Source organism: Vulpes vulpes, chromosome 2 (genome assembly GCF_048418805.1).
Source record: "Vulpes vulpes isolate BD-2025 chromosome 2, VulVul3, whole genome shotgun sequence".
In the NCBI taxonomy this organism is placed as follows: Eukaryota; Metazoa; Chordata; class Mammalia; order Carnivora; family Canidae; genus Vulpes; species Vulpes vulpes.
Window position 1 is genome coordinate 54,559,678 of NC_132781.1, and position 24,201 is coordinate 54,583,878.

At 54.2% G+C, this 24,201-nt stretch overlaps 3 protein-coding genes across 18 annotated transcripts in view; 2 read left to right on the forward strand and 1 right to left on the reverse strand.

Annotated features, from left to right (window-relative positions):
* The first annotated feature begins 485 nt into the window (after positions 1-485).
* Positions 486-927, forward strand: LOC112913025 (ubiquitin). The gene has a single exon (XM_025989544.2). The coding sequence runs from the start codon at positions 545-547 to the stop codon at positions 776-778; it is 234 nt and encodes a 77-aa protein (XP_025845329.2). The 5' UTR covers positions 486-544; the 3' UTR covers positions 779-927.
* A 2,291-nt stretch (positions 928-3,218) lies between these two features.
* On the forward strand, positions 3,219-22,772 carry SH3GLB2 (SH3 domain containing GRB2 like, endophilin B2). Of its 11 annotated transcripts, none has more exons than XM_026009472.2 (14): positions 3,219-3,448; positions 8,139-8,280; positions 9,183-9,311; positions 15,952-16,085; positions 16,350-16,442; positions 17,875-17,886; positions 18,560-18,622; positions 19,573-19,722; positions 20,134-20,157; positions 20,587-20,676; positions 21,120-21,220; positions 21,444-21,458; positions 21,554-21,791; positions 22,081-22,772. In XM_026009472.2, exons 1-14 carry the CDS (start codon positions 3,386-3,388, stop codon positions 22,186-22,188), a joined length of 1,362 nt encoding a protein of 453 aa, XP_025865257.1. In that variant the 5' UTR covers positions 3,219-3,385; the 3' UTR covers positions 22,189-22,772. The 11 variants fall into 11 exon arrangements, with proteins under 11 accessions (XP_025865257.1, XP_025865259.1, XP_025865260.1 ...); XM_072741708.1 differs by having other exon boundaries at positions 3,364-3,448; positions 8,139-8,258; XM_026009474.2 differs by lacking the exon at positions 21,444-21,458.
* Positions 22,773-23,574: 802 nt separating this feature from the next.
* Positions 23,575-24,201, reverse strand: part of NUP188 (nucleoporin 188) — a 53,082-nt gene continuing 52,455 nt past the window's right edge. For all 6 annotated transcript variants that reach the window (XM_026009469.2, XM_072741505.1, XM_072741497.1 and 3 more), the window contains one exon: positions 23,575-24,184. In XM_026009469.2, the coding sequence (XP_025865254.1) occupies positions 24,008-24,184 (177 nt within the window). In that variant the 3' untranslated portion in view covers positions 23,575-24,007. The remainder of the gene's footprint in view (positions 24,185-24,201) is intronic.

Sequence of the window (24,201 nt, forward strand, 5' to 3'; positions counted from 1 at the left end):
CCTGATGTGGGATTCGATCCTGGATGTGGGATTCGATCCCGGGTCTCCAGGATCACGCCCTGGGCCAAAGGCAAGCGCCGAACCACTGCGCCACCCAGGGATCCCCTATACCGACATTCTCAACTGTCCTTGCAGGTGACGCAGAAAAAGCCGCAGGGCATGTGTTAGTAAGTGATGCCAGATACAAACAGTTTGGTCTGTAGATTGAACATGGAGCTGCACTGTCGCTGCAGCGAGATCATAATACACGATCTGTTTAATCAAGGTTAGACCTGTCGTGGGCACTTCTTGAGCCAAGACTCAAGGTAACCACTGGAAATAAATGGAAGAGAATGGTGTCAGGAAATTGGTACATTTTTGTCTCTGGTGAGCACAGGAAATATTGTTTAAGCACCGCTGCCTTGCATACCAACAGCACTAGAGGCGGGTTATTTCCAACGCAGCCTCACAAAAGGCGGCTGGTATTGTTAGGTGTCGGTGTGGGGGTGTGGGGGTGACTGGACGTGATTGACTTCGGTGTCCTTGTGTTCTTTAGCAGGTCAAAATGCAGATCTTCGTGAAGACCCTGACCGGCAAGACCATCAGCCTGGAGGTGGAGCCCAGTGATACCATTGAAAATGTGAAGGCCAAGATCCAGGATAAAGAGGGCATCCCGCCTGACCAGCAGAGGCTCATCTTTGCAGGCAAGCAGCTGGAAGATGGCCGCACTCTTTCTGATTACAACATCCAGAAAGAGTCAACTCTCCACCTGGTTCTCCGCCTGAGGGGTGGCTGTTAATTCTTCAATCTTGAATTCTTAGTGCCCAATGATGGCATTGCTCTGCACTCTAGCCATTTGCCCCAATTTAAGTTTAGAAATTACCAGTTTCAGTAAGAGCTGAATCACTGGTTTTCTCAATAGCTGTTCAAAATGTTAATGAAAGTTTGGTTGCAGCTCAATCTCAAGACCTGAGCTGAAATTAAGAGTCGGACACTGAACCCACTGAAACACCCAGGCGCCCCAAATAAAATTTTTTAAAGATTTTATTTATTTATTTATTTATTTATTTATTTATTTATTTATTTATGAGACACACACACACACACACACACACACACACACACACAACACAGAGGCAGAGTCCCAGGCAGAGAGAGAAGCAGGCTCCATGCAGGGAGCCTAATGTGGGATTCAGTCAGGTCCTGGGCTGAAGGCGGCGCTAAACCACTGAGCCACTTGGGTCGACCTACATTTTTTTTTTTAAAACAGTGCTTGATGTGAGTTATTGAATGAGTGAACATATAAGTATATTGATATATGCCTGTGAAGATGATACGGCTGGATGCTCAATGAATGAAATAGACCACCACAGGCAAACTTTGGTAAATAAATGAATGATCAGTACAGATGAATACAAGCACATAATATAATGATGGCTCCAAATAGCTAATAAACAAAGACTCTTAAATGGGTGCACATTAAGTCACCTGGAAGTTCCCAAACTCCACCTGCCTGGGCTTCATCCCTGCTAAGAGAACCAGTCTGGGAATAGATCTGGGGTCTGGATTTTGAACAAAATCCAGATGACTGGGATTTATGATGGGGAATATGATGGGAACAGGCTGGGGTATATGATGGGGAACTGAGGTTAGTATGTGGAGATAAACAAGTCAGGTATCCAGAGGATGGAGCCAGGGAGGAGACAGTGCCAGTTCAGGAAGAGAGCTCTCAACTGCATTAAAAGGTGAAGTGTAGAGGTAGAGACAGGTAATAAGCCCCCTCTAAGGTCCATGAAAGGGAGGATGTACTTGCAGTCTATTCCCTTGTCTGTCCAGGGCTATGAGGAGGTAAGTTCAGGATCAGCAAGTGTCCCTGCTCTAAGGGCAGCCCATTCCACTACCTTGGCCTCCCCACTTATTCTCCCTCCTTCACGTACACCCTCACCCAACTTTGGAGAACCAGAGGGCTTCCAGGGAACAAACAACCAGAGGAGTCCCCAGCCAGCCTGTGCCCTGTCTCAGATGTCCTTAGCATCACCAAGGTCAATGGCAGAAGCCGGGGACTGGAAAGGTCAAGGTAGTGGTGAGTGGTGGTGGGCTGCACAGAGACCCAGAACAAAAGAGGCAAAGGAATAGGAAGACAGAGGGCTTAGTAGAAGAGTGGGGTGGAATTGGTCAAAGGGACATGAAGAGGCACAAGTTGGCAAAGGGCTGTGGAACAAGGAATGGAGAGAGGCCAATCAGGTGGCAGGCGGAAGCCATAGGGGGCAGCACCCAGTTGCATCAAGACCGGAGGCCTCCAGCCCCGCGGAGCCCCTAAGACTCTGCCCCAGAAGTCCACGCCCCGCCCTGCGCGCTCCGCTGGCTCCTCCCCCGCGGCCTGCGCCCCGCCCTGCGCGCTCCCTCGCTGCTCCCCCGACGCCCGCGCCCCGCCCTGCGCGCTCCGCTGGCTCCTCCCCCGACGCCCGTGCCCCGCCCTGCGCGCTCCGCTGGCTCCTCCCCCGCCGCCTGCGCCCCGCCCTTCGCGCTCTCTCGCTGCTCCCCCGACGCCCGCGCCCCGCCCTGCGCGCTCCGCTGGCTCCTCCCCCGCCGTCTGCGCCCCGCCCTTCGCGCTCTCTCGCTGCTCCCCCGACGCCCGCGCCCCGCCCTGCGCGCTCCGCTGGCTCCTCCCCCGACGCCCGTGCCCCGCCCTGCGCGCTCCGCTGGCTCCTCCCCCGCGGCCTGCGCCCCGCCCTGCGCGCTCCCTCGCTGCTCCCCCGACGCCCGCGCCCCGCCCTGCGCGCTCCGCTGGCTCCTCCCCCGCCGCCCGCGCCCCGCCCTGCGCGCTCCGCTGGCTCCTCCCCCGACGCCCGTGCCCCGCCCTGCGCGCTCCGCTGGCTCCTCCCCCGCCGCCTGCGCCCCGCCCTTCGCGCTCTCTCGCTGCTCCCCCGACGCCCGCGCCCCGCCCTGCGCGCTCCGCTGGCTCCTCCCCCGCCGTCTGCGGCCCGCCCTGCGCGCTCCCTCGCTGCTCCCCCGACGCCCGCGCCCCGCCCTGCGCGCTCCGCTGGCTCCTCCCCTGCGGCCTGCGCCCCGCCCTGCGCGCTCCCTCGCTGCTCCCCCGACGCCCGCGCCCCGCCCTGCGCGCTCCGCTGGCTCCTCCCCTGCGGCCTGCGCCCCGCCCTGCGCGCTCCCTCGCTGCTCCCCCGACGCCCGCGCCCCGCCCTGCGCGCTCCGCTGGCTCCTCCCCTGCGGCCTGCGCCCCGCCCTGCGCGCTCCGCTTTGCTCGGCGGTGGCGGCTGCGGGCCGGCGGGTGCGCTGAGGGAGGGCGCACCGGCAGCAGGTGGGCGGGGTGCGGGCCGGCGGCGGCGACCGGCTGGGAGCTGCCAGGCTGCGCCCGGGGTGAGCGCGGCCGGCCATACGTCGCGCCATGGACTTCAACATGAAGAAGCTGGCGTCGGACGCGGGCATCTTCTTCACCCGGGCGGTGCAGGTGAGGCCGTGCGCCCTGGGCCTCGCGCGGCCGGCTCTCGGAGCCCGGATGTGGGGCGGGCCGGGAGCGCCCCTACAGTAGAGCCGGGGGCGCTGGGGAAGGCCCTCGAGGCTGCCGAGCCCTCCCCGCTGCGGGGACACCCTAGCTCCCCACATCCCCTACTGCTACTCTGCCCAGAAGAGAGAAGAGCCCGGGGCGGCCGGCCAAAGTGGCCGCACTCAGCGGAGCGGGGGGCCGGGGCTGAGCCGGCCTCAGCCCTGCTGCCTTAGGGGAGGTATCAGGGGCCACCGTTTCGACCGGCAGGGTTACTCTGCTGCCCTGGCTCCCGCCCCAGGAGGGGAGAGAGGACCAGGGGGCTCCTGCCTCCCTGCCCTTTCTCAGCAGTGACTCTGGCAGGCGTTTGGAGGCCTGAGCCCCAGGCCTAAGGACCATGCACCCGCCACGACCCCTTCTCCGAACTCAGTCTCCGCACCTGTGCAATGGGCTGGTGGTACTGATTCCCTCAGGTCCCCTTTACACGCTTGGATAGTCCGGAAGCCAGGAGGGCTGAGATTATTTCCTTTCTGCTCCATGGGAGGCCTGTTTCCTCTTATTTCTCTGAGCCTGGGGGATGGGGAGAAGACTGAGGTCTGGCTGGGTGCCCTCCTTGGGCAGCTGTCCAGGCTGGTGATGCTGGGATTGGAACAAGTCCTGTCCAGTCTGGGGCCAGGAGAGAAACTGAGGCATCCTAATGTAATAGTGAAGACCTGGAGTCAGCTCTGGGCATGGATGCTCCCTCTTCTGACCTTGAGGAAGGGACTTCATCACTTGGTCTCAGTTTTTCAATCTGAAAAATGGGATTAACAACCCCTCCCTCCCAGGATGGATGTGAGGGTTCCTTGGTACTCTGCATGTACATGCTCACTGAAGGCAAGCTTACACGGTGCCTGGGTGACTCAGTTGGTTAAACATCTGCCTTCAGCCCAGGTCATGGTACCAGGATCCTGGGATAGAGCCCCAAGTCAGGCTCCCTGCTTAGCAGAGAGTCTGCTTCCCCCTCTTCTCTGCTCCTCCCCGAAATCATGCTCTCGCTCGCTCTCTCTCTTTCTCAAATTAAAAAAAAAAAAAAAATCTTAAAAAAAAAAATAAAGGCAAGCTTACTAATGGTGTTAGTGTAGTTACTGTTGCACCTGTGTGGCATGTGACCTTGGGCAAGTCACTTTTCCTGCTTCTGTCAATCGGGTGTAACACCACTCTGCCTCCAGGAGTGGCTGCAGACTTGGGGCTTGGCCTGTCGCAGTGCTCTGGGATCAGGTCCTTTTGTTTATCCTTGCTGTTGTTGTCAGTTCTCTGGAGAAACCCAGCCCCAGTCTCTCAGAAACCCATGTGCTCGTGTTTACTAGAAAGCACTGTGCCCCATGTCCCATTGAGGATTAGTGCCCCAGTGAGGATTTGTGGCTTGGTGTTGCATGCCCCACAAGTGACCCCACCCCTAGTGGACCCCAGAGCCCCTTGGCAATCTCCAGTTCATCTGGAAGGTGGGGAAACCTCCCCAGTGTTGGTATGGCAACCACTCTATCTCCCACATCTGGGAAGAACCTGATCTGCCCGTTTCCTGCTGCTGTGGGGCCCTGGCACCTGAGTTGGCCAGAGCCTGCAGAGCCTGGGGTGTGGGGAGGCTTGAGCCCTGTAGCCTCACTTCTCTGGGTGGGGGCAGGCCCACTGGGTCACCCATACTGGAGTGGGAGCCAGCGCCCAGGCTCCAGACTCTGGGGTGGAGGAGGGAGCTGGCAGCTTTATAAATAGAGGCTTTCTCTGGCTCTGCACGCCCACCCCCTGCTGCTGCCATCTTGCAGGGAGCAGCCTCGGACTCTGCAGATATCAGCCCCTGAAGCTTGGGGCCCTTACTCTTGGTAGGGGTGGGGCAGGGTGGCAGGCCAGAGGAGAAAGGGGCTTGACATGTGACCTGTGTAAGAGAGGGCCCTCGGGACTTGCGGAGGCCTGGCTGCCCAGAGATAGGAGTCAGTCAAGGAGGGATGGGAGGGAGTGTTTCATTATCCGTGTGTGGGCAGCTCCTCTGCATAGGTGCCTCCTTGCCACATCCCAGGACATGGTGGGTAAGCAGTCAGTCCCTCTGTGTACCAGGGACACCTTTTAGAGCCTTGCTGCACCCGCATCCAGTATGGAACCTGAGCTTGACTCTGGGAGGGCAGGATTCCTTTTGCATGGGTGATTCTGGGGTCGCTTCCCTGTCCCCAAACAGTGCCTCAAAAGTCAGGAAGGGTTTGGTCCAGGGGCTGGGGATAGCACAGCTAAGGGTATTGAGGCAGAAAAACCTAAGGGATACTGAATATGGTGCTAGTATGGGTGGGAGAGGGCAGTGGAAGCCATAGTATTAATGCTATTAGTAGTAACCATACCTATAGTAGTAGTAGTGGTAGAAGGAATAATAGTAGAAGCCAAGAGGAGACGGTGGCACTCTCATCATCTGAGCCAGGCAGGCAGCACTGGACATGGGATGGATGCCCAAGAGGTTGGAAAGCCCCCATAGGATGTTGAACCTGGGTGGATGTGGGGTGTGAGGAATGGGTACCCTGAGGCTCAATGGGAAGTGACTGCTGTTAACCTTGCACATTTGGGTGGCATGGTCACCTGAACTCGGGTGCCTGGTACGATTGGGGCTGGGGGGTTCCTAGGTAGCTCGGAGGAGGAATATGAAGGAGGCCTGCTATTTGTTTTTTGTTTGTTTGTTTGTTTGTTTGTTTTTTGAGGCCTGCTATTTGTGGTGATGATGACAGCAGCTGACATTTATTAGGCCTGTGCTGTGCATTTCCAAATATTCTGTGAGATAGATCCTATTATCCCCCTTCGCCAGGGCAGGGGCGCTGAGGACCAGAGAGGTGACTTTGTCTCTCTAAAGTTTGGTTTCCTTATCTAGAAAATGGGGGCCAAGGCTACCCCTTGAGAGGCTGGGTGAGGTGAGGCCTGCTCAGGGCCTGGCTCTGGGAGGCCCCAGTATAGGGAATGTGAGGAGACCCAAGAATGGGGAGAGGTAGAAAGAGGCCAGGAGCAGCTGGTTCCCAGGTAGGGAACCAGTCGGGCCTTAAGCCTGGCCCACCCAGCCCTACAGAGAGAAACCCAAGCCCTGTTGCATAATTGATGGCTGCCCAGCACTATCCAATTATCGGTGGCTGCCTCCGGCCCCTCCAGCTGGGCTGGAGCTGTCCTCGACCTCTGGATGATTTGTTGCTGCCAACTAGTCTGGGAAGGGCCTCCAGACTACCAGCCCACGATGACCCTGACTTGAGCACAGAGTGCCCCTTACTTAGCCTCAGTGGCATCATCTGTGACATGGGAAACCTGACCCAGCTATCTTAGAGGGCTGTCGGAGAAGTCGGTGGACCATTGGTGTCAAGTGCTTAGCCCAGGGTTGGGCTACCATGTGGTCAACAGTATCTGCTGTCATTATTGCTGATCTCACCCCCACAGATCTGCACCCTTTTGCTATTTGGCTATGACTTTGAGCAGGCTCTTTCTGCTGGAGCCTTCTAGATCAGAGGGGCCAGGACTTGGACCAGTCACAGATTGTTCCTGCGTGGCCCACATGGCTTCTGCCATCTGACCCATGGGGACATCTTGGTTCCTGCCTGGCCTTAGGGCAGGGCTGCCGAGCCTTCTGGGCCATGTGCATGCCCAGCAGTTGGCTCTGATGGGCTAGTGCTGTTCCTGTCCACCACACCAGGCGACCAGAGGCCAGCCATGTGGCTGTTCTGCCCACACACACTCCCTTTCCTTCCCAGCTGCCTCTCTACCCATCAGCTTCTCAAGGCAGCAGCACCTTACCCTGAACACTGACTTCCTGCCAGACCCCAGGCTTCATGTCTTACCCACATCTTTCTTTCTTTCTTTTTTCAAAAAAAAAAAAAAAAAAAAAAACGAAAATTTTTTTTGAGTAGGCTCCATACCCAGCATGGAGCTCAGACTCATGACCCTGAGGTCAAGAGTCGCACACTCCACTGAGCCCCCCAAGTGCTGCTTACCCACATCTTTCTTATTTCATCCTATTTCAGCTGTGAGGGAGCAGCTATTTATTATTCTCGTCTTGGAGCTCAGGAAACTGATGCCAGAGAGGCAAAGCCACTTGCCCCAGGTCACACATCTCATCAGTGGCAGAACTGAGATTGAAGCAGGTCCCCCTAATTCTGGGGCCTGGATTCCTCCCACTCACTCCCCTGATACACCCTCCCTGATGGCTTTTGGTCCCCCCAAGGAACCCCACAATCACCTTAGACCTTGCTTGTACCCCATTTATTCCCTGAATACCTGCTACCAAGTGCTTTTCTTCAGAGTCAGGCTAAGAGGACCCCTAGAAAGAGGCCCCCAGTGACTCCTTATTCCTCTAAGTTATATGCCAGATTTCGTACAAATGTGCATTTTTGTGGATGGATGGGGGGAGGTTTTTTAGCTTTCTGGATTTCCAAAAGAAGCCATGATCCCCAACCTCTGGTCCAGCCTAATTTTACAGAGGGGCGCATTGATGCACAGAGCAGGGTTGTAACTTGATCAAGGTCACAGAGCAGGTTAGGGCAAAACCAGTTTCTTGACTTCGGGCCTGGTTCTAGCTTGGGGGGGAGGTGTAGAAGCGTGGGTAGGGACAGTCTTCGGTTCCCCCCTCCTGAGCTCTCCCCACCCCTCAACCCTGCCCCCACAGTTCACAGAGGAGAAATTCGGCCAGGCTGAGAAGACTGAGCTGGATGCACACTTTGAAAACCTTCTGGCCCGGGCAGACAGCACCAAGAACTGGACAGAGAAAATCCTACGGCAGACAGAGGTGCTGCTGCAGCCCAACCCTAGTGAGTGGGTGTTGGGTGGCCCTAGGTGCAGGGTGGGAAGCCAGTGGCAGGAGGCTCCAGCTGCACAGACCATGCAGGGTGGGACTGGGTGGCAGGCAGGATTTGGGTCAGCTTGTTGGGGCTTCTAAAGCCTGCTGGGAAAATAAATAAATAAATAAATTAATTAATTAAATAAATAAATAAATAAATAAAGCCTGCTGGGGGCAAGGGGCAGATAAAGAGAACAGCAGACTTGGTGATGGGCTCCAACGGGCACTCTCTGGGGTAGCAGAAGTGTTAAGTTTTGCACAGAGGAGTTGAAAAATATGCTTGACACTAAAACACACTTGAGAGAAGAGGCAGGAAAAACATGAGCCAGGTCTTTTGAGAGGGCAGCAGGGCCCAGAGATTGAAGAAGGCTTTCCCAGAGTCACACTGCAATGAGCATGAGCAAGGAACAAGCAGATGCAACGGGCAGGAGAACCACGGGGGAGGGAGGGGTGTCTTGGGGTCATGATGCCTATCCGACCATAAGTCTGCTGTATAACTGAGTGTCCTGGGAGCTTTCTGGAGCCAGCGCCAGAGCACTATCCATATGTATGTCAGCTCCTGTAAATCCATATTGTACAGAGGGAGAAGTGAGTGGGCCTTCACTTTGGGGCTGTCACCCCAGCTATGTGACCTGGGGTAGGCATTTCATGTCTCTGAACTGTGTTTTCCTCCTCTCTGGAGTGAGGGGTCCTACACGGTTAAGTGGCAGTTTCACTGGATTGAGGTGAGCACCAGAAAGAGAATATTCGGCAAGTCACCAGGCCAGGCACCTCCATGGGCAGGCCCTGGTCTGGGTCTGTTTCTGTCCTCATGGCTTCCATCCTTGGGTTGTACTGAAGAGCCCTGTGGCTTTGGCTGCTGTCTCTCTGCAGGTGCCCGAGTGGAGGAGTTCCTGTATGAGAAGCTGGACAGGAAAGTGCCCTCCAGGGTCACCAACGGGGAGCTACTGGCGCAGTACATGGCAGAGGCAGCCAGTGAGCTGGGGCCCACCACTCCCTATGGTGAGCCAAGCCCCATAACCAGCGTCAGGGGTCATAGTCTCTTGTTCTCGAACTTCCTCCATCCCTCCCTTCCTCCATTCCTTTCTTTGTCTTTTTTAAAGTACACAAATAATAACTACTTGTAAAAATTCATGAAATGAATAAAAATGAAAAAAGTTTGGGATCCCTGGGTGGCGCAGTGGTTTGGCGCTTGCCTTTGGCCCAGGGCGCGATCCTGGAGAACCGGGATCGAATCCCACGTCAGGCTCCCGGTGCATGGAGCCTGTTTCTCCCTCTGCCTATGTCTCTGCCTCTCTCTCTGTCTCTCTGTGACTATCATAAAAAAAAAAAAAAAAAAAAAAAAAAATTAAAAAAAAAAGTTTGAAATAAATGAAAATAAATAAATGAAAAAATTCATCCTACTTGTTTAAACTTCAGTCATGCAGATGAAAATAGAATGAGAAATGGAAGTCTCTCTTAACCAGTTTTGGTTTGTGTGCATTTTTTTAATGGGATCGTACTGTGTGTACCATTCTGCAACCTGATTTTTCAGCCTGGTATTGTGTTAGCTTCCTTTTCACAGTAGCACTTAGAGAGCCACCTCAATCTTTTTATTTTAATTTTTAAAGTTTTATTGAGATACAATTTATGTACTATAAAATGCATCTGTTTTAAGTGTGTAATTCAGTGCTTTTTAGTAAATTTACAGAATTGTGCAAACATCTCCCCAATCTGATTTAAAGAATATTTCTGTTACCTGCAAAAAGTGCCATGTCTACTTAGTCTCCAGTCCTGCCCCCTGCCAACTGCTAATATGCTTTGTATGCCCATAAATGGGCTTTTTCTGAACATCTCATACAAACGGAATTATATGGTATGTTGTATGTTTTCTTTAAGATTTTATCTATTTACTAGATAAAAGAGAGTGTGTGCGCACGCACATGCTCATGAGGAGCAGAGGTGGAGGAGGGGAAAAGAATTCCAAGCAGACTCCACTGGAGCCGGACTTGGGGCTCAGTTCTGTGACCCCCAAGAGATCATGACCTGAGCCAAAACCAAGAGTCAAACACCCAACCAACTGAGCCGACCAGGCGCCCCATAGCGTGCTATATTTTTCATCTGGCTTCTTTTACTGAGTGCAGTATCTCTGAGTTTTATCCATGCTGTAATGTGATTCAGGATTTCATTCCTTGTTATTGTTGGATAGTATTCCATTATATCCTAGGCTACATTTTCTTTATCCATTCCCCATTTGATAGACATTTGGGTTGTTTCCTTAAGAGCATTTGCACACAGAACTTTGTAAGGACCGTTTTCACTTCTCCTGGATATCCACCTACGAATGGACTGGCTAGGTCATATGGTAAACTTACGTTTAGCTTTTTAGGAAGTTTACCAAACTGCCTTCCAAAGTGGCTGTGTACTTTTCTGCTCCCACCAGGAGGATGGTGGTTAATTTCCCGATATTTGTGGATTTTCCAAGTTTCCTTCCGTTGTTGATTTCTAATTAATTTTACTGTGGTCAGAGACAATACTTGTATGACTTTAATCCTTTTACATTTATTAAGACTGATTTATGGCCTAGTATATGGCCTCTCCTGGAGAATGTTGGTGTTCACTTGAGATCATATGTTATGTTGTTGCGGAGTGGAGTATGGTAGAGGCCACAGGCCAAATTGGTTGATAGGGTTGTTCTAGCCTTCTGTGTGCCTGCTGATTTTGTCTCGTCCTATACATTTTTGAGAAGAACTGAAGTCTCCCAACTCTGTTGAATTTTCTGTTTCTGGCTCCAGTATGTCAGTGTTTGCTTTGTATATTTTTGGAGATCTTTTGTGAGGCCCGTATGTTATTGTTATATCTTCCTGATGAATTGACTCTTACTGTAAAATATTGTTCTTTGTCTTTGGTCACATTTACATTAAAGTCCCTTTTATCTGATAGCAGTTCACGTGCTCCTATTCTCTTACGGTTATTATTCACATAGCATACCTTTTTCTGTCCTTTTATTTTCAACCTATTTATGTCTTTAAATCTAGTCTTTATTATAGACAGTATATATTTGGATTTTTTAAAAAAAATTCACTCTGACCATCTTTACCCTTTGATTGGAGTGTTTAATCCATTTATATTTAATGCAATTATTGGTGTGGTTGGATTTGGATATGCCATCTTATTATTTTCTTGAAGACTCAGGTCATTTTTGTTCATCTGACCCTCCTTTACTCCTTCTTTTGTGTTAAATAGATATTTTCTAGTGTAACGTTTTAATTTCTTTTTTTTTTTTTTAAAGATTTTATTTATTCATGAGAGACACACAGAGAGAGAGGCAGAGACATAGGCAGAGGGAGAAGCAGGCTCCATGCAGGAAGCCTGATGTGGGACTCGATCCCGGGACTCCGGAATTACTCCCTGAGCCAAAGGCAGACATTTAACTGCTGAGCCACCCAGGCGTCCCATCTTTGTTGCTTTTTTAACAAAGTTTTTCTTAACTGTTTTTACAATATGAATTACAATGTATATTTTAATTTATCCCAGTCTGTTTCAGGATAATATTGACTTAATTCCAGTAAAATAAAGACACTTTACTCCAATATAACTCCATCCCTTTTCCCTTTCTTTGTGCTATTATCATATATATTTCATTTCTATTTTGTATGAGCCTGACAATACTCTTTTATAGTTATTATTTTATGTAGTTTTTTTAAATCAGTTAAGAAGGAAAATAATATGCTTGTATTGTCTTTTATATTTGCCTGTTTAATTACCTTTACTGGTGGTCTTTTTTTTTTTTAAAGGAAATTTCTTTTTTTTTTTTTTTTTAAGATTTTATTTATTCATGAGAGACACAGAAAGAGAGAGAGAGAGAGAGAGAGAGAGAGAGGCAGAGAAGAGACACAGGCAGAGGGAGAAGCAGGCTCCATGCTGGGAACCCAACATGAGACTGGATCCCAGGTCTTCAGGATTAGGCCCCAGGCTGAAGGCAGCGCTAAACCACTGAGCCACCCAGGCTGCCCTTTACTGGTGGTCTTTATTGCTTTATGTGGATTTGGCTTACTATCTGGTGTCATTACCTTTGAACCTGAGTATTTCTTCTATGGCAGGGTATCTACCAATGAATTTTCTCAGTCTTGTTTCTCTGGCAATGTCTTTATTCCATGTTCACTCTTGTAGGACAGTTTTGCTATATGTAGTATTCTTGGATGAGAATTTTTTCCTTTTTTTTGCTTTTTTGCTTTGACTATATCATTTCTTTTTTTTTTTTTAAGATTATTTATTTATTTGACAGAGAGAAAGCACAAACAGGGTGAGTGGCAGGCAGAGGGAGAGGGAGAAGCAGGCTCCTTGGGGAGCAGGGAGCCCGATGTGGGACTTGATCCCAGTATCCTGAGTTAGGCCCTGATTAGATGTCTAATCAGTACACCCAACGTGGGGCTCAAACTCACGGCCCTGAGGTAGGTTGTGTGCTCCACCAACTGAGCCAGGCTGATACCTGGCCTCATTTGTTTCTGATGAGAAGTCATTCTTTAGTTTCCTCCTGGCTCCCTTGTTTGTGATGAGTTGCTTTTCTCTTGCTGCTTTTGAGACTTTTTGTCTTTGTCTTTCAGCAGGTTGACCAATATGTCCTGGCTGTTGATCTCTTTGTATTCATCCCATTTTGGGTTTATTGAGTTTCTTGGATATGGACATTAGTGTTTTTCATCAAAATCAGAATATTTTCAGCTATTATTTCTTCAGATATTTTTTCTGCCCCTTGCTCTCCTCTTCTTCTGGGACTCCCATTACTCATATGTTGGTTTGTTTCATTTCTCTTTTTGTTGTTCTGATGAGGTCGTCTCTGTTGATCTTTTAAGTGGTGAATTTTCCTTCATCTAGCTCATCCTTGCAGTTGAGCCCTTCTGGTGGATTTTGCATATCAGTTGTGATACTTTTCAACTGCAGAATTTTATTTTATTTTTAATACTTTTCTTTCTTCCTTTTTTTTTGTTTTTAAGATTTATTTATTTATCCATGAGAGACACACAGAGAGAGAGGCAGAGACACTGGCAGAGAAAGAAGCAGGTTCCTTGCAGAGAGCCTGATGTGGGACTCGATCCTGGATCCTGGGATCAGGCCCTGAGCTGAAGGCAGATGCTCAACCACTGAGCCACCCAGGCGTCCCAGTTTTTTTAATACTTTTCATCTCTTTCTTTTCTTTTTTTTTTTTTTTTTTAATTTTTATTTATGATAGTCACAGAGAGAGAGAGAGGCAGAGACACAGGCAGAGGGAAAAGCAGGCTCCATGCACCGGGAGCCCAACATGGGATTCGATCCCCGGTCTCCAGGATCGCGCCCTGAGCCAAAGGCAGGCGCTAAACTGCTGCGCCACCCAGGGATCCCTTTTCATCTCTTTCTTGATTTACGTTATTTGATGAGTCATTGTCATCATACTCTTTAATTCTTTAAGCATTAAAAAAAAAAAAAACAGGGGCACCTGGGTGGCTCAGTCATTTAAAGCATCTGCCTTCAGCTCAGGTCATGGTCATGGGTTTGAGCCCTGCGTCAAGCTTTTTGCTCAGTGGGGAGTCTGCTTCTCTCTCTCTTTCCCTCTCTGCTCCTTCCCACTGCTTGTTCTCTCTCTCAAATAAATAACATTTTAAAAAGGCATTTTAGGGCAGCCCCGGTGGTGCAGCAGTTTAGCGCCGCCTACAGCCCCGGGTGTGATCCTGGAGACCCGGGATCGAGTCCCATGTCAGGCTCCCTGCATGGAGCCTGCTTCTCCCTCTGCCTGTGTCTCTGCCTCTCTGTGTCTCTATGAATAAATAAATAAAATCTTAAAAAAAAAAAGGCGTTTTAAAAAACATAGTTGTAATTGCCTAGAAGTCTTTGCTAAATCTAGGGCACAGCAGTTGGGTGTCAGACTCTTGGTTTCAGCTTGGGTCATGGTCTCAGGGTCATGGGATTGAGCCCTATGTCAGGCTCCGTGCTTGGTGGGGAGTCTGCTTGAGGATTTTGTCTCCCTCTCCCTCTGCCTTGCTCCCCCCCCAACACACATGTAGTCTCTCTCCCTTCCTTCTTCCCTCTGTCTCTTTCAAATAAATCTTTTTTTCCCTCTCAAATCTTAAAAAAAATATTTGCTAGATTTAACAACTGAGTGTCCTTAGAGACGGTAACTATTGATTGCTTTTTTCTTCTGTGTATTGAGCATACCTAGGTATTTCTTTGTGTGTTGCACAGGGTTTTGTTGAAATATGGACATTTTAGGTAATATAGTAGCTATGGATTTTGAATCACTTAGGGGTTGTTCTTGCTGCTTGTTGGCTTAGAGACTTGCCTGAGCTAATTGTTTAGAGTCTGTGTGCATCTACTGCTTTTGCTTTTTTTTTTTTTAATCATTCTTTTTATTTTCAAGCTAGCTTCCTAGGGCTTACTCTTGGGTTAGCATATGTTAGTAGTCAGGCAGTGATAGATTATTCAGAGGTTGCACTTAAACATTTTGCACCATTAAGGCTTTGCTGATGAATTTGTGGGTGTGTTGGGGAACACATTCAACGTTCAAGTAGTTTATAAGTCTGCCTAGCTTTTGCTTTGTATGGAAAGCCTCACATTTGGCCAATGATGAGTAGATACCCAGGGTCCTCTCTAGTCTCTCCTGAGTATGCTACGCATACGTGTGCAGCCTTCCAGACCACCAGAGATAACCTGGGAGTTTGTCAAGGCCCAAATGACGATCTCATTCCAAGGTCTCCTATTAAATTTCTGGCAGACCTGTTCCAACCAGTATTCCCTATTCAAATCAGCTGTGATGTTGTTCTTTCCCAATTATCTCAATTATCTGCCATTGAGATCACTATTGTTTTTGACAGGGTCCCATGGATTTTTCTGTGCTGCAGCCCCAATCAAGTCAGCCCCCATACCACTACCTTCCCCTGCAACCCACCCCCTAGCTTCCCACCCCTGCCCACCTAGCAGTGAAGCTGCCCACCTCAGGTAAAGTTATAACACCACAGGGTGGATGAGAAGGGAGTTCCCTCCTCTGGCTGGAAAGCCACAGGCTCCTGCTGTTCTTAACCAAGGTCCTGTAGTTCCTGAGTAAATAGTCTCAGTTATTTGCCTTTGATCAACTTCCCGAGTCCAGAAATGTTTGCTTTTGACAATTATATCCACTTTTACGATTGCTTTTTGGGAGCAGGATTTGTTGAGCTCCTTTCTGTGTTCTGGAAGTTTTTAATGCTGAGTGCTGTTCCATGTTTTGAATTTTAAATTTTTTTTTTTTAATTTTTATTTATTTATGATAGGCACACAGTGAGAGAGAGAGAGAGAGAGAGAGAGAGAGAGGCAGAGACACAGGCAGAGGGAGAAGCAGGCTCCATGCACCAAGAGCCTGATGTGGGATTCGATCCCGGGTCTCCAGGATCGCGCCCTGGGCCAAAGGCAGGCGCCAAACCACTGCGCCACCCAGGGATCCCCTGTTCCATGTTTTGGATGTCCCACTATTTATTTGTCAGTCTCCAGTTGATAGATGTGTAGGTTGCTCCACATGTGTCCAGGCTAGCCATTCTGCACTGGGCATCCTTTGCTCACGCCTCCTCAGCATGACTCTCTTTGGGCCCTCCCTTACTTCTGGGGATCAGAGCGGCCTGAACCTCAGCCTCTTCCTCACCCTTAAACTCCATTTAATCAGGGAAGACACTAATCAAGGTGGCAGAAGCTGAAAAGCGCCTGGGAGCTGCAGAGAGGGACTTTATCCACACAGCCTCCATCAACTTCCTGACACCTCTGCGCAACTTCCTGGAAGGGGACTGGAAGACCATTTCGGTGAGAACCCTGGGGCCACTCTGCTTCCTGGTCACTGTGGCTTCCTCCTCCTTGGAGCTCTCCTCCCATCCTGGGAACCCAGCACTCCCAGGCCTCCCGTGACATGGCTCTTGTGGGCTGAGTGACAAAGAGTAGGTGATTTCCCCTGTCTGGGCCTCGGTTTCCCTGTCTGGACCAGATGGCCTCGTGGGCCAGTCCTGCCACTGCCAAGAATCCCCCAGGGTTTCCCTGGGTTTCACTCTTCCGTGTTCCCCCACCCCGCAGAAGGAAAGACGTCTCCTGCAAAACCGACGTCTAGACTTGGATGCCTGCAAAGCACGGCTGAAGAAGGCTAAGGCCGCAGAAGCCAAAGCCACGGTAGGTGTCCCTTCGGGTATCCTGCCCACCTAGCTCTGTTTAGAGCCAAGGGAGGGGGAAGGGACCTGATGTTTGGCATGATCTTTCTTCCCTGTCCCTGCCTGGAGAGGCCTGGCTGCGGGGGCGCTGGTCCTGGCTGACCACTTCAGGTCACGCCTCTCTGTCCCTACCCCCAAGGGAACCCTGGCCACCCAGAGCTCTGGGCCCCAGGGCTAACATTTATGGGGTGGGTTGACCAGCAGTGCCCCGACCTGGGCTCAGGGCATGCCACAGCCTCCCCAGACAGACAACCAGGTGGAGTTTCTCGCATGGCCCTGCCCTGTCCTCCCCGAATGCTCGGCTCTGTCCCCCGGCTCTGCCCGGGCATGGCTCCCCCTTACTAACTCCCCCACCCACTGCTCCAGCGCTGGTCCCTGGGTGCCCTGATGGTGTGAACCCTGGAGCTGGACCACCCACCTGCACAGGGGTATGATCGAGGGCCCTTTCAGTAGCCCCATGGCCCAGGGTCAGGCCAGGGCCTCTCCGTTTTCTCTCAGCTACCTAAGTCCTGCTTGGCCCAGCTGGGCCAGTCAGTGCAGTGTGGTGCAGTTTGACCAGGGCTAGGCCAGGGTGGGGAGAGGGGGCCTGAGGGTGAGCACGCTCCTGGTGTGTCAGGCTGCTTGCGGGCTGGAGGGGCCAAGAGGCCACCTCACACCCGGGAACCCCCAGTCTGGGACAGGCCGGGGGTACTACCACCTGTAATTGCTCCGGCTCTTGGCTGCCGATGAGGGTTCGGGCCCCAAACTCTCCTGCTGTCCCCCTCCCACAGTGTGGCCACTCGGGATCGTGGAGTCTGGGCCTTCCTGCCTCTGGTGAGAGCCAAGGGCAGGGTCTCAGCTCATCTAGGTGTGTGGGGTCCAGACTAGAGGCAGGGGCTCAGCCACTGGAGTCTTTTTGTAGTTGGGTAGGATGACCAATGGCTCTGAGGACGACCTCTCTAAGTCACCTGGATAGGATGGTCTCCCATCACTCAGGGCTGGACAGTCTCTGGAGTACCTTGTCCAGAACAAGCTCGTCCTCCATCAGCCAGGCCAGGGGAGCCTTGCCTCAGTCACTAGAGTGGCACGACCTCTTTTCTGGTTGTCTGGCCCAGACAACCTCAAGCCCTCGGGTTAGGCCAGGTACCCTTTACAGAGCTAAGCCAGAGCCGCCCAGGTACAGTGAGTGCCCCAGAGGACCAAAGCCCGGCAGGTCATCCCTCACCCTGCCCCCTAGACACACGCACACACACATATGAAGACTCCTCCCGCAGGGCAGGGTCATCTGCCCGCCTGCCTGTCCCCTGCTGTCCCCTCTTGCCAGGGCCTGGGGGGCCTGCTCCTGCCTGTGCTGTGGACTCACTAACCTCTTTGTTTTTATTCCTTTCCGTTCTGCTTTGGGTAACTTGGCTCAGTGTGAGGGAGATGTGAGTATACCTGTCCCACGTGCTGTGCTGCTTCTGGTTTGCCCACCCCAGCCTCAGGCCACACTGGTGTGGCTGGCCCAGGGCACATCCTGGGCATTTTGCAAGCAGCTGGTCTCCCCCACCCAGAGCATCTGCCGCGCGTAGCCTCTGGTTTAGGAGGACCGCAGGCATTGGAGCCTGAGAGTCAGCTTTTTGCAAATGTGGAAAGCCTGTCACCCTGTCCATCCATGCATCCATCTGTCCACCTTGTTGTGGGGGAGGGGTCTGGTCCTTGCTGCAGGAGTGAAAGGTGTGCTGTGTGGAGATTCTGGAATGGAGAAAGCTGGGGTCGGGGGTGATTTGTCAGGAGGAAAGTGGCGCTAGCTGGGGTATCCGAGTGAGGCTAGGGTCCAGGGAGGAGGGGCCCAGGCCCAGTCTGCGATTCACCGAAAGGCTCCCTGGCGTCTGCTTTCCTGGGCTCCCAGCGTGACTGCCCACCTGGTCTTTGTCTGACTTTCCAAGTTCCCAAGCCTACCTTGTCCCCAGGAGCTTGGAGCAGGGAGAAGGGGTCCATGTGGTATGTGGCTGCAGCCTCCTTCTAGGGCCGGGGCTCCTGGCCTCTCCCTGTGGGAGACTCTGGGGCGGCGCCTGGCCCCGTGTGACCCCCCTCCCCCGTGACCTCTGTTCCCGCCAGACGGTGCCTGACTTTCAGGAGACTAGACCGCGTAATTACATTCTCTCGGCCAGCGCCTCCGCGGTAAGCGCCCCACCCCGGCCGCCTGGCCTCCCTCCATGTCCCCATGCACCAGGGGGCAGCAGAGCAGCAGGAGCACGGGGCGGTCCCCAGAGCCAGGAAGGCAGCAGCCCCAACCCCGGCCGCCTGCCTGCGCTCCTGTGCCCGCATCACTGGCCTTACTTGTCTCTGTACTGCGCTGGAGGTGGAGGCTGGGCCCCGAGGCCTGTCTGCCCCTCCCCCCCGGCCCACGGCGGGCTCGCTGACCCCAAGACAGGTGACCAGGGTGGGGGTCTTCATCCAGCTGCCTCCTCAGCACATCTGACCAGTGTCCTGGCAGCGAGCAGAGGCCCGGAGAGCATGCAGGGAGAGCGGGGCACTGCGGGTGGGAGCAGCAGGTTGGGGACAGCATGTCTGGAGGAGGCTCTCACCCATGGGAGCCAGGGGACACGGGCAGGGTTGGGTCGCGAAGCCTTCAGGGGTCTTGGTATCTTTTCTCTATGGCCATGTTGAGCTACTCCTAGGTGTTCACCAATTAGTTTGGGACATGGGCCAATCACACCTCTCCCTCTCACCTGTCACCAACACAGCTGTGCCTTCTCTGCCACCTTCTCTGACCTTCCATTTCCATGGGGGGTGGCACGCTCTCGCTCAGACCCTCTGGCTCTTAGCCGCCACTGCCATCGCATGTTGCCCATGTGTGTGCTCTCATGCAGTGGCCCGGCCATCGTCCCTCAGGGTGACAACCCCAGTGCACTCTGGCAGGCCCCTCTCTCTGGGTGTCCTCCATCTGTACACGTGGAGGGAGCTCCCCACGTTTTGGTTTTCTGAATGGCACTGTGGTGGGTCCGCAGGGCTGGCCTTGTTTTGCTTTCCATCCTTCTGGTTATCATCTTAGGATAGACTTCCCACACTGGGCAGGAGAAACGGGTCTCCTAAGTTGTGGTGGGGGGAGGGGGGTCTTTCTTCTTTAGACTCTGGATGACACTTCCTGCCCCCCTTCTTGGGCCGAGTGGAAGGAGGAATATCCTGGAGGGTGGAGACTGCCCTGTTTTTTTCTTTTGCCATTGAACCCCAGTGTGACTCGGGCACGAGGCTGCCTTTCTCTGCCGAAGGACAGAAAGGTTCAGTGACTGGCCTAGGGTCACACGGCCCTGCGTCCCAGCCCACCAGGCTTAGCTGATTGTCAGGGTGGGACAGGGGACACTGGGTCACCCATCAGAGCCTGGGGGCTTATGGTATAGGAGAAACCCAAGCAGGACTTCCCAGCTGGCTGTCCCCTACCTTCCCTGCATGTGGCATGTTGAACTGGACTGTGGTTGTCAGTGACCCCATTCACACCAGGCCACGTCCCAGCCTCAGCTCCTGGTTGGGTTACAGGGAGGGAGTGGGGAATGATACGGGGTGGGAAGAGGTGGGGTCTTGGGGAGCTGGGGCAGGGTGTGGGATCTGGGGTTCAGCCATCCTCACCCCACTCCCCGCTGACCAGTGCCCCCTCCCTCCCCTGCTGCCCGGTCCTGTTGTGGTCTTCGAAGCTCTGGAATGATGAGGTGGACAAGGTGAGTCTGGGCTCAGGAGCCTTGGGGGCAGGCTTGAAGCGGGTGGGAATGGGGGGAGGAGTCCGATTGGCTTCTAGTTCTGGGCTCTGCCCCAGGCCAGGGCCACCGTGGGGGGAGGGTATCACTTCCTCTCTGGGGAAGCCGCCTCCATGGTTCCTCTGAGCACACGGGGAATGGCAGTGTCACATGGCAAGGGACTGGGTGTCGAAGGTGGTGGCAGAGCACCTGCGGCTCTGTCTCTGCTTGTCACAGACCAGGTCCAAAGGGGTTCCCGCTCAGGGAGCGACATTGGGTGGGCAGTGCACCCTGTCAGGTCCTACCTCCAGAGTAGGACAGGAGGCTGTTCCCAGTGGGCCTCTGGGCCACAGGAAGAGGCTGGTGAGAGGGGAGGAGGGGGCAGCTGTCAGACACTCCCCTGTGCCCTTCCAGGCCGAGCAGGAGCTCCGGGTGGCCCAGACGGAGTTTGACCGGCAGGCAGAAGTGACCCGACTCCTGCTGGAGGGGATCAGCAGCACCCACGTAAGTCCCGCCCTGTATGCCCCCCCGCAGTCCACGGGCCTCCCGCCCCCTCCCCACCGCATCCCCCACCCCCACCCTGCACTGCACTCGTCCACAGGAAGGCAGACATGGAGGTAGATCTCAGGACCAGGGGGCAGTGCTTCAGCCTCTGCTGCTGGGGTGGAACTTTAGCTTTGTTCCAAGTGCCAGAGGCTGGGTAGCCCTCCCCTGCCCCAGGGAGCAGGTGGCTGCTGGGGCAGAGGATGGAGTGCTAAAGTCCAGGGTCTGCGGAGGGACAGGGTGTCAGGGTGGGAGGGGCATCAGGGGGCAGTGGCAGGGTCTGTGGGGGGCGAGGTGGGGGGAGGAGCGTCAGGGTCTGGAGGGCATCAGGGTCTGTGGGGGCAGGTCTGGTCAGCTGGGACACCCCCTGCTCAGCGCCTCTCCCTGCCCCCGCCCCCCCACAGGTGAACCACCTCCGCTGCCTCCATGAATTCGTGGAATCCCAGACTACATACTACGCGCAGTGCTACCGCCACATGCTGGACTTACAGAAACAGCTGGGCAGGTGCTCATTGGGGTCCCCACCCCCAGACCCAGCGAGCAGCCCCCCACCCCAGCCCCCAGGCAAGAACCTTCTACTCCCTGGAGCTCAGCCAGCTGCCCATGATGCACAGGGCGGGTTAGAGGGCCATCACACACCCCTCTGGGTGGCAGGGGGGTGGCTGGCCAGGGCCAGCTCAGTACAGCTTACCTTTCCCATTGCCTTGTTTTCCCCCTCATGCCGCCAGCTCCCAGGGAGCCATGTAAGTAGCCGGATCCCCTGCCTCGGTGGCGGTGGGCCTAGGTGGTGTTCGGTGGAGCCCACGGGGCTCTTGGCTGACATATCTCCACTCCCCAGATTCCCAGGCACATTCGTGGGTACCACAGAACCTGTGTCCCCGCCCCTGAGCAGCACCTCGCCCACCACCGCCGTGGCCACTATGCCTGTGGGCCCCTCTGTGGCTGGGCTGGCTCCACCGGGAGAGGCCGCCCTCCGCCTAGAGGTGACCCCACCCGCCAGCGGGACCCGGAAGGCCCGGGTGCTCTACGACTACGAGGCAGCCGACAGCAGTGAGCTGGCCCTGCTGGCGGATGAGGTAGGCCCAGAGCCATGGGGGGTGATGGCCAAGGGCGGTTTAGGCGCCCCCCACTCCACTGCTGTCAAGTCTCTGCGGGGACGAGGGGTGGAGCAGGGTTTGGGGTGAGTGGAGGCAGCTGTGGCTGAGGAAGCAGCCTCTCTGCAGAGCAGGTGAGGAGGTGAGCTCCCACCTCTGGAGGTGCAGGTGCGCGGTCTCCCAGGGCCATGGCAGCCCTGACCCCGCGCCATCGTGGCACCAGTTCTGCCCTGGCTAGGCTGTGACCTCCCCTCTCTGCCCTCCTCTTCAGCTCATCACCGTCTACAGCCTGCCTGGCATGGACCCGGACTGGCTCATTGGCGAGAGAGGCAACAAGAAGGGCAAGGTCCCGGTCACCTACTTGGAGCTGCTTAGCTGAGCCAGCCCCTCCCAGGCCCCTGCCCACTCAGGCCTGGGCTGGAGGATGGGACCAGCCGTGCCACTTGTCCACGGGTGACTCAGCTACTTGGGGTGGGGACACCGGCCCCATCCTGTCCGTGCCCCCGGCCATTCAGCCCTGCTTCTGGAGCCCCCTGCCCCAGCTGCCTCCCCTGAGCACCCTGGCTCCCCTGCCCTCTCAGCTCCAGCTAAGGAGGGAGGGCCTGGCTGCAGTGCTGGCCTCCACACTGCACCATGGCCCCTGCAGGAAGCCGAGGTACACCTCTGGCAAGAGAGCACCTGCCTTTTGGTTGCCAAGAGCAGCAATGTAGGGGAGGCAGACCAGTGTGGCAGGCCCGGGCCAGGTGCCGGCCCCTCTGGATGGACCAGAGCAGAGGGGCGACTGGCCGGAGCAGCGTCTCCCAGTGCTGCCCTCCCCTCCCGTGCGCACGTAGACAGCTCCTGCCAGGCTCCGTGGCTGCAGCCTGCACCTCCCCACCCTCTTTTTAACTTTAACTGATCTTTTTACTCTGCCTGTCTGCTTGCTCTCTGGCCAGTGACAAATAATAAACCCTCCTTCCCGTGCATGTGGCCTGGGCTCCTGTCGGGCTGCCTTTGCGGCCACCCTCTCTTCCCTAGGGTCTGTGCTGCTCCCACACACAAGGCTGCATACGAGACATTCTGTTCCTGAGAGAACCTTTCCCAGACGTGGGCCCAGTGGAGTGGACTGGACAGTACATGACGGTTTCAGCAGCTAATTGCTGGCTACCTGTGCTTCCTTCCCATGGCTGGCCCCTGAGCCTTGTGCATTCATGTGTGCTGTGTTGTCCTCACAGATGAGGGAAGAAAGCAGAAAGCCAGCCACCTCCTCAAGGTTCCATAACTGGCAAGTGGCCGCACTCAGGGACTCTAGCCCAGGTCAGTCTGGTTCTAGAAACCTCAAGGGGTGGCTCTGGGCTACAAGCCAGGTTTCAGGTGAAGGCCCCTAACCAGGCCCCAGTCTCTCAGTATGAGGTCCTAAGGAGGCTGGAGGCTAATAAGCAACACCCCCCAGGCTTCTGAAGGGGGGGGCAACAAGGAGCTATAAATAGGAGTGGATCTTCTGGAAAGGCTACACCTCATGATACAAGTTCAGCCAGCTGGTAAATGGAGTGTGGCAGAGGTGAGGGGACGAGAGCTGGGCGGGCCAGGGAAGGGAAAGTTAAAGTGTCCACCCAGCTCCCTCGCTTGCTCAAACATTAACAGAGGCATGTTAGCGAGTCAACCATCAATAAATAACCCGCGTGCCCCAAACTTCCACTCCACTTCCGGGTGCCTGGCCAAGGAAGACATGCTTGGTGCAGAAAGCTCGATGTTCATCCCGAGGCCTTGAAGACACACCACACTCTGTCTATAAACAGCATTTTAATATTTGTATAAATAGACCACAGTATTACCAAAAACTGCAAGAACAGAGCATGGAAAACAGATTTTCAGACCCATGCACACAGCCTCTCCTGGCCGCACGTGACACTGGCTCCGGCCTCAGCTGGGTTGGGGTCCGGGGTCTGGTGCGGTGGGGAATGCTTGAGGGAAGGACCACACCCTCACATTTTTAACTTGAGGGTGTGAGTGCAGCAGACTCATGGCTCCCACCTGGCTGTGGACCTCTTGATCTATTAGAAAAATAATGGCAGCGGGTGGGCAGCTGGAGTCCTGGCTGCTCTGGGGGGCAGGAGACAGGTGCTGCTCTCAGCCCCACGAGGCTGTCGGGCCGGCTGGCAGCACCCCAGCTGTCCAGGGCCGCCACGCAGGCTGGTGGAGTGGGCCAGGCCGCCACCCTATCTCTGCACGTGCCGCACGAAGGCCTGCACCAGCTGGATCAGAGGCTCCTGGCTCTCTGGGCTGGCCTTGGAGAGAGACGTGGACTTGCCCTGAGGCGAGGGGAGGACACCAGCAGCCGGGGAGCTGGGGGCCCCCCGGCGGAAGTAGCGGGAGAGGCTGGAGAGCAGCGTGCTCTAGGAGGTAAGAGGTA

Excerpts from the sequence above, each read along its gene's own strand:
- LOC112913025 (XM_025989544.2), top strand. The coding sequence starts at position 545 with ATGCAGATCTTCGTGAAGACCCTGACCGGCAAGACCATCAGCCTGGAG.
- SH3GLB2 (XM_026009472.2), top strand. The coding sequence starts at position 3,386 with ATGGACTTCAACATGAAGAAGCTGGCGTCGGACGCGGGCATCTTCTTC. Across the intron at positions 8,281-9,182 it reads GCTGCTGCAGCCCAACCCTA|GTGCCCGAGTGGAGGAGTTC; the intron begins GTGAGTGGGTGT and ends GTCTCTCTGCAG. Across the intron at positions 9,312-15,951 it reads GGGGCCCACCACTCCCTATG|GGAAGACACTAATCAAGGTG; the intron begins GTGAGCCAAGCC and ends CCATTTAATCAG.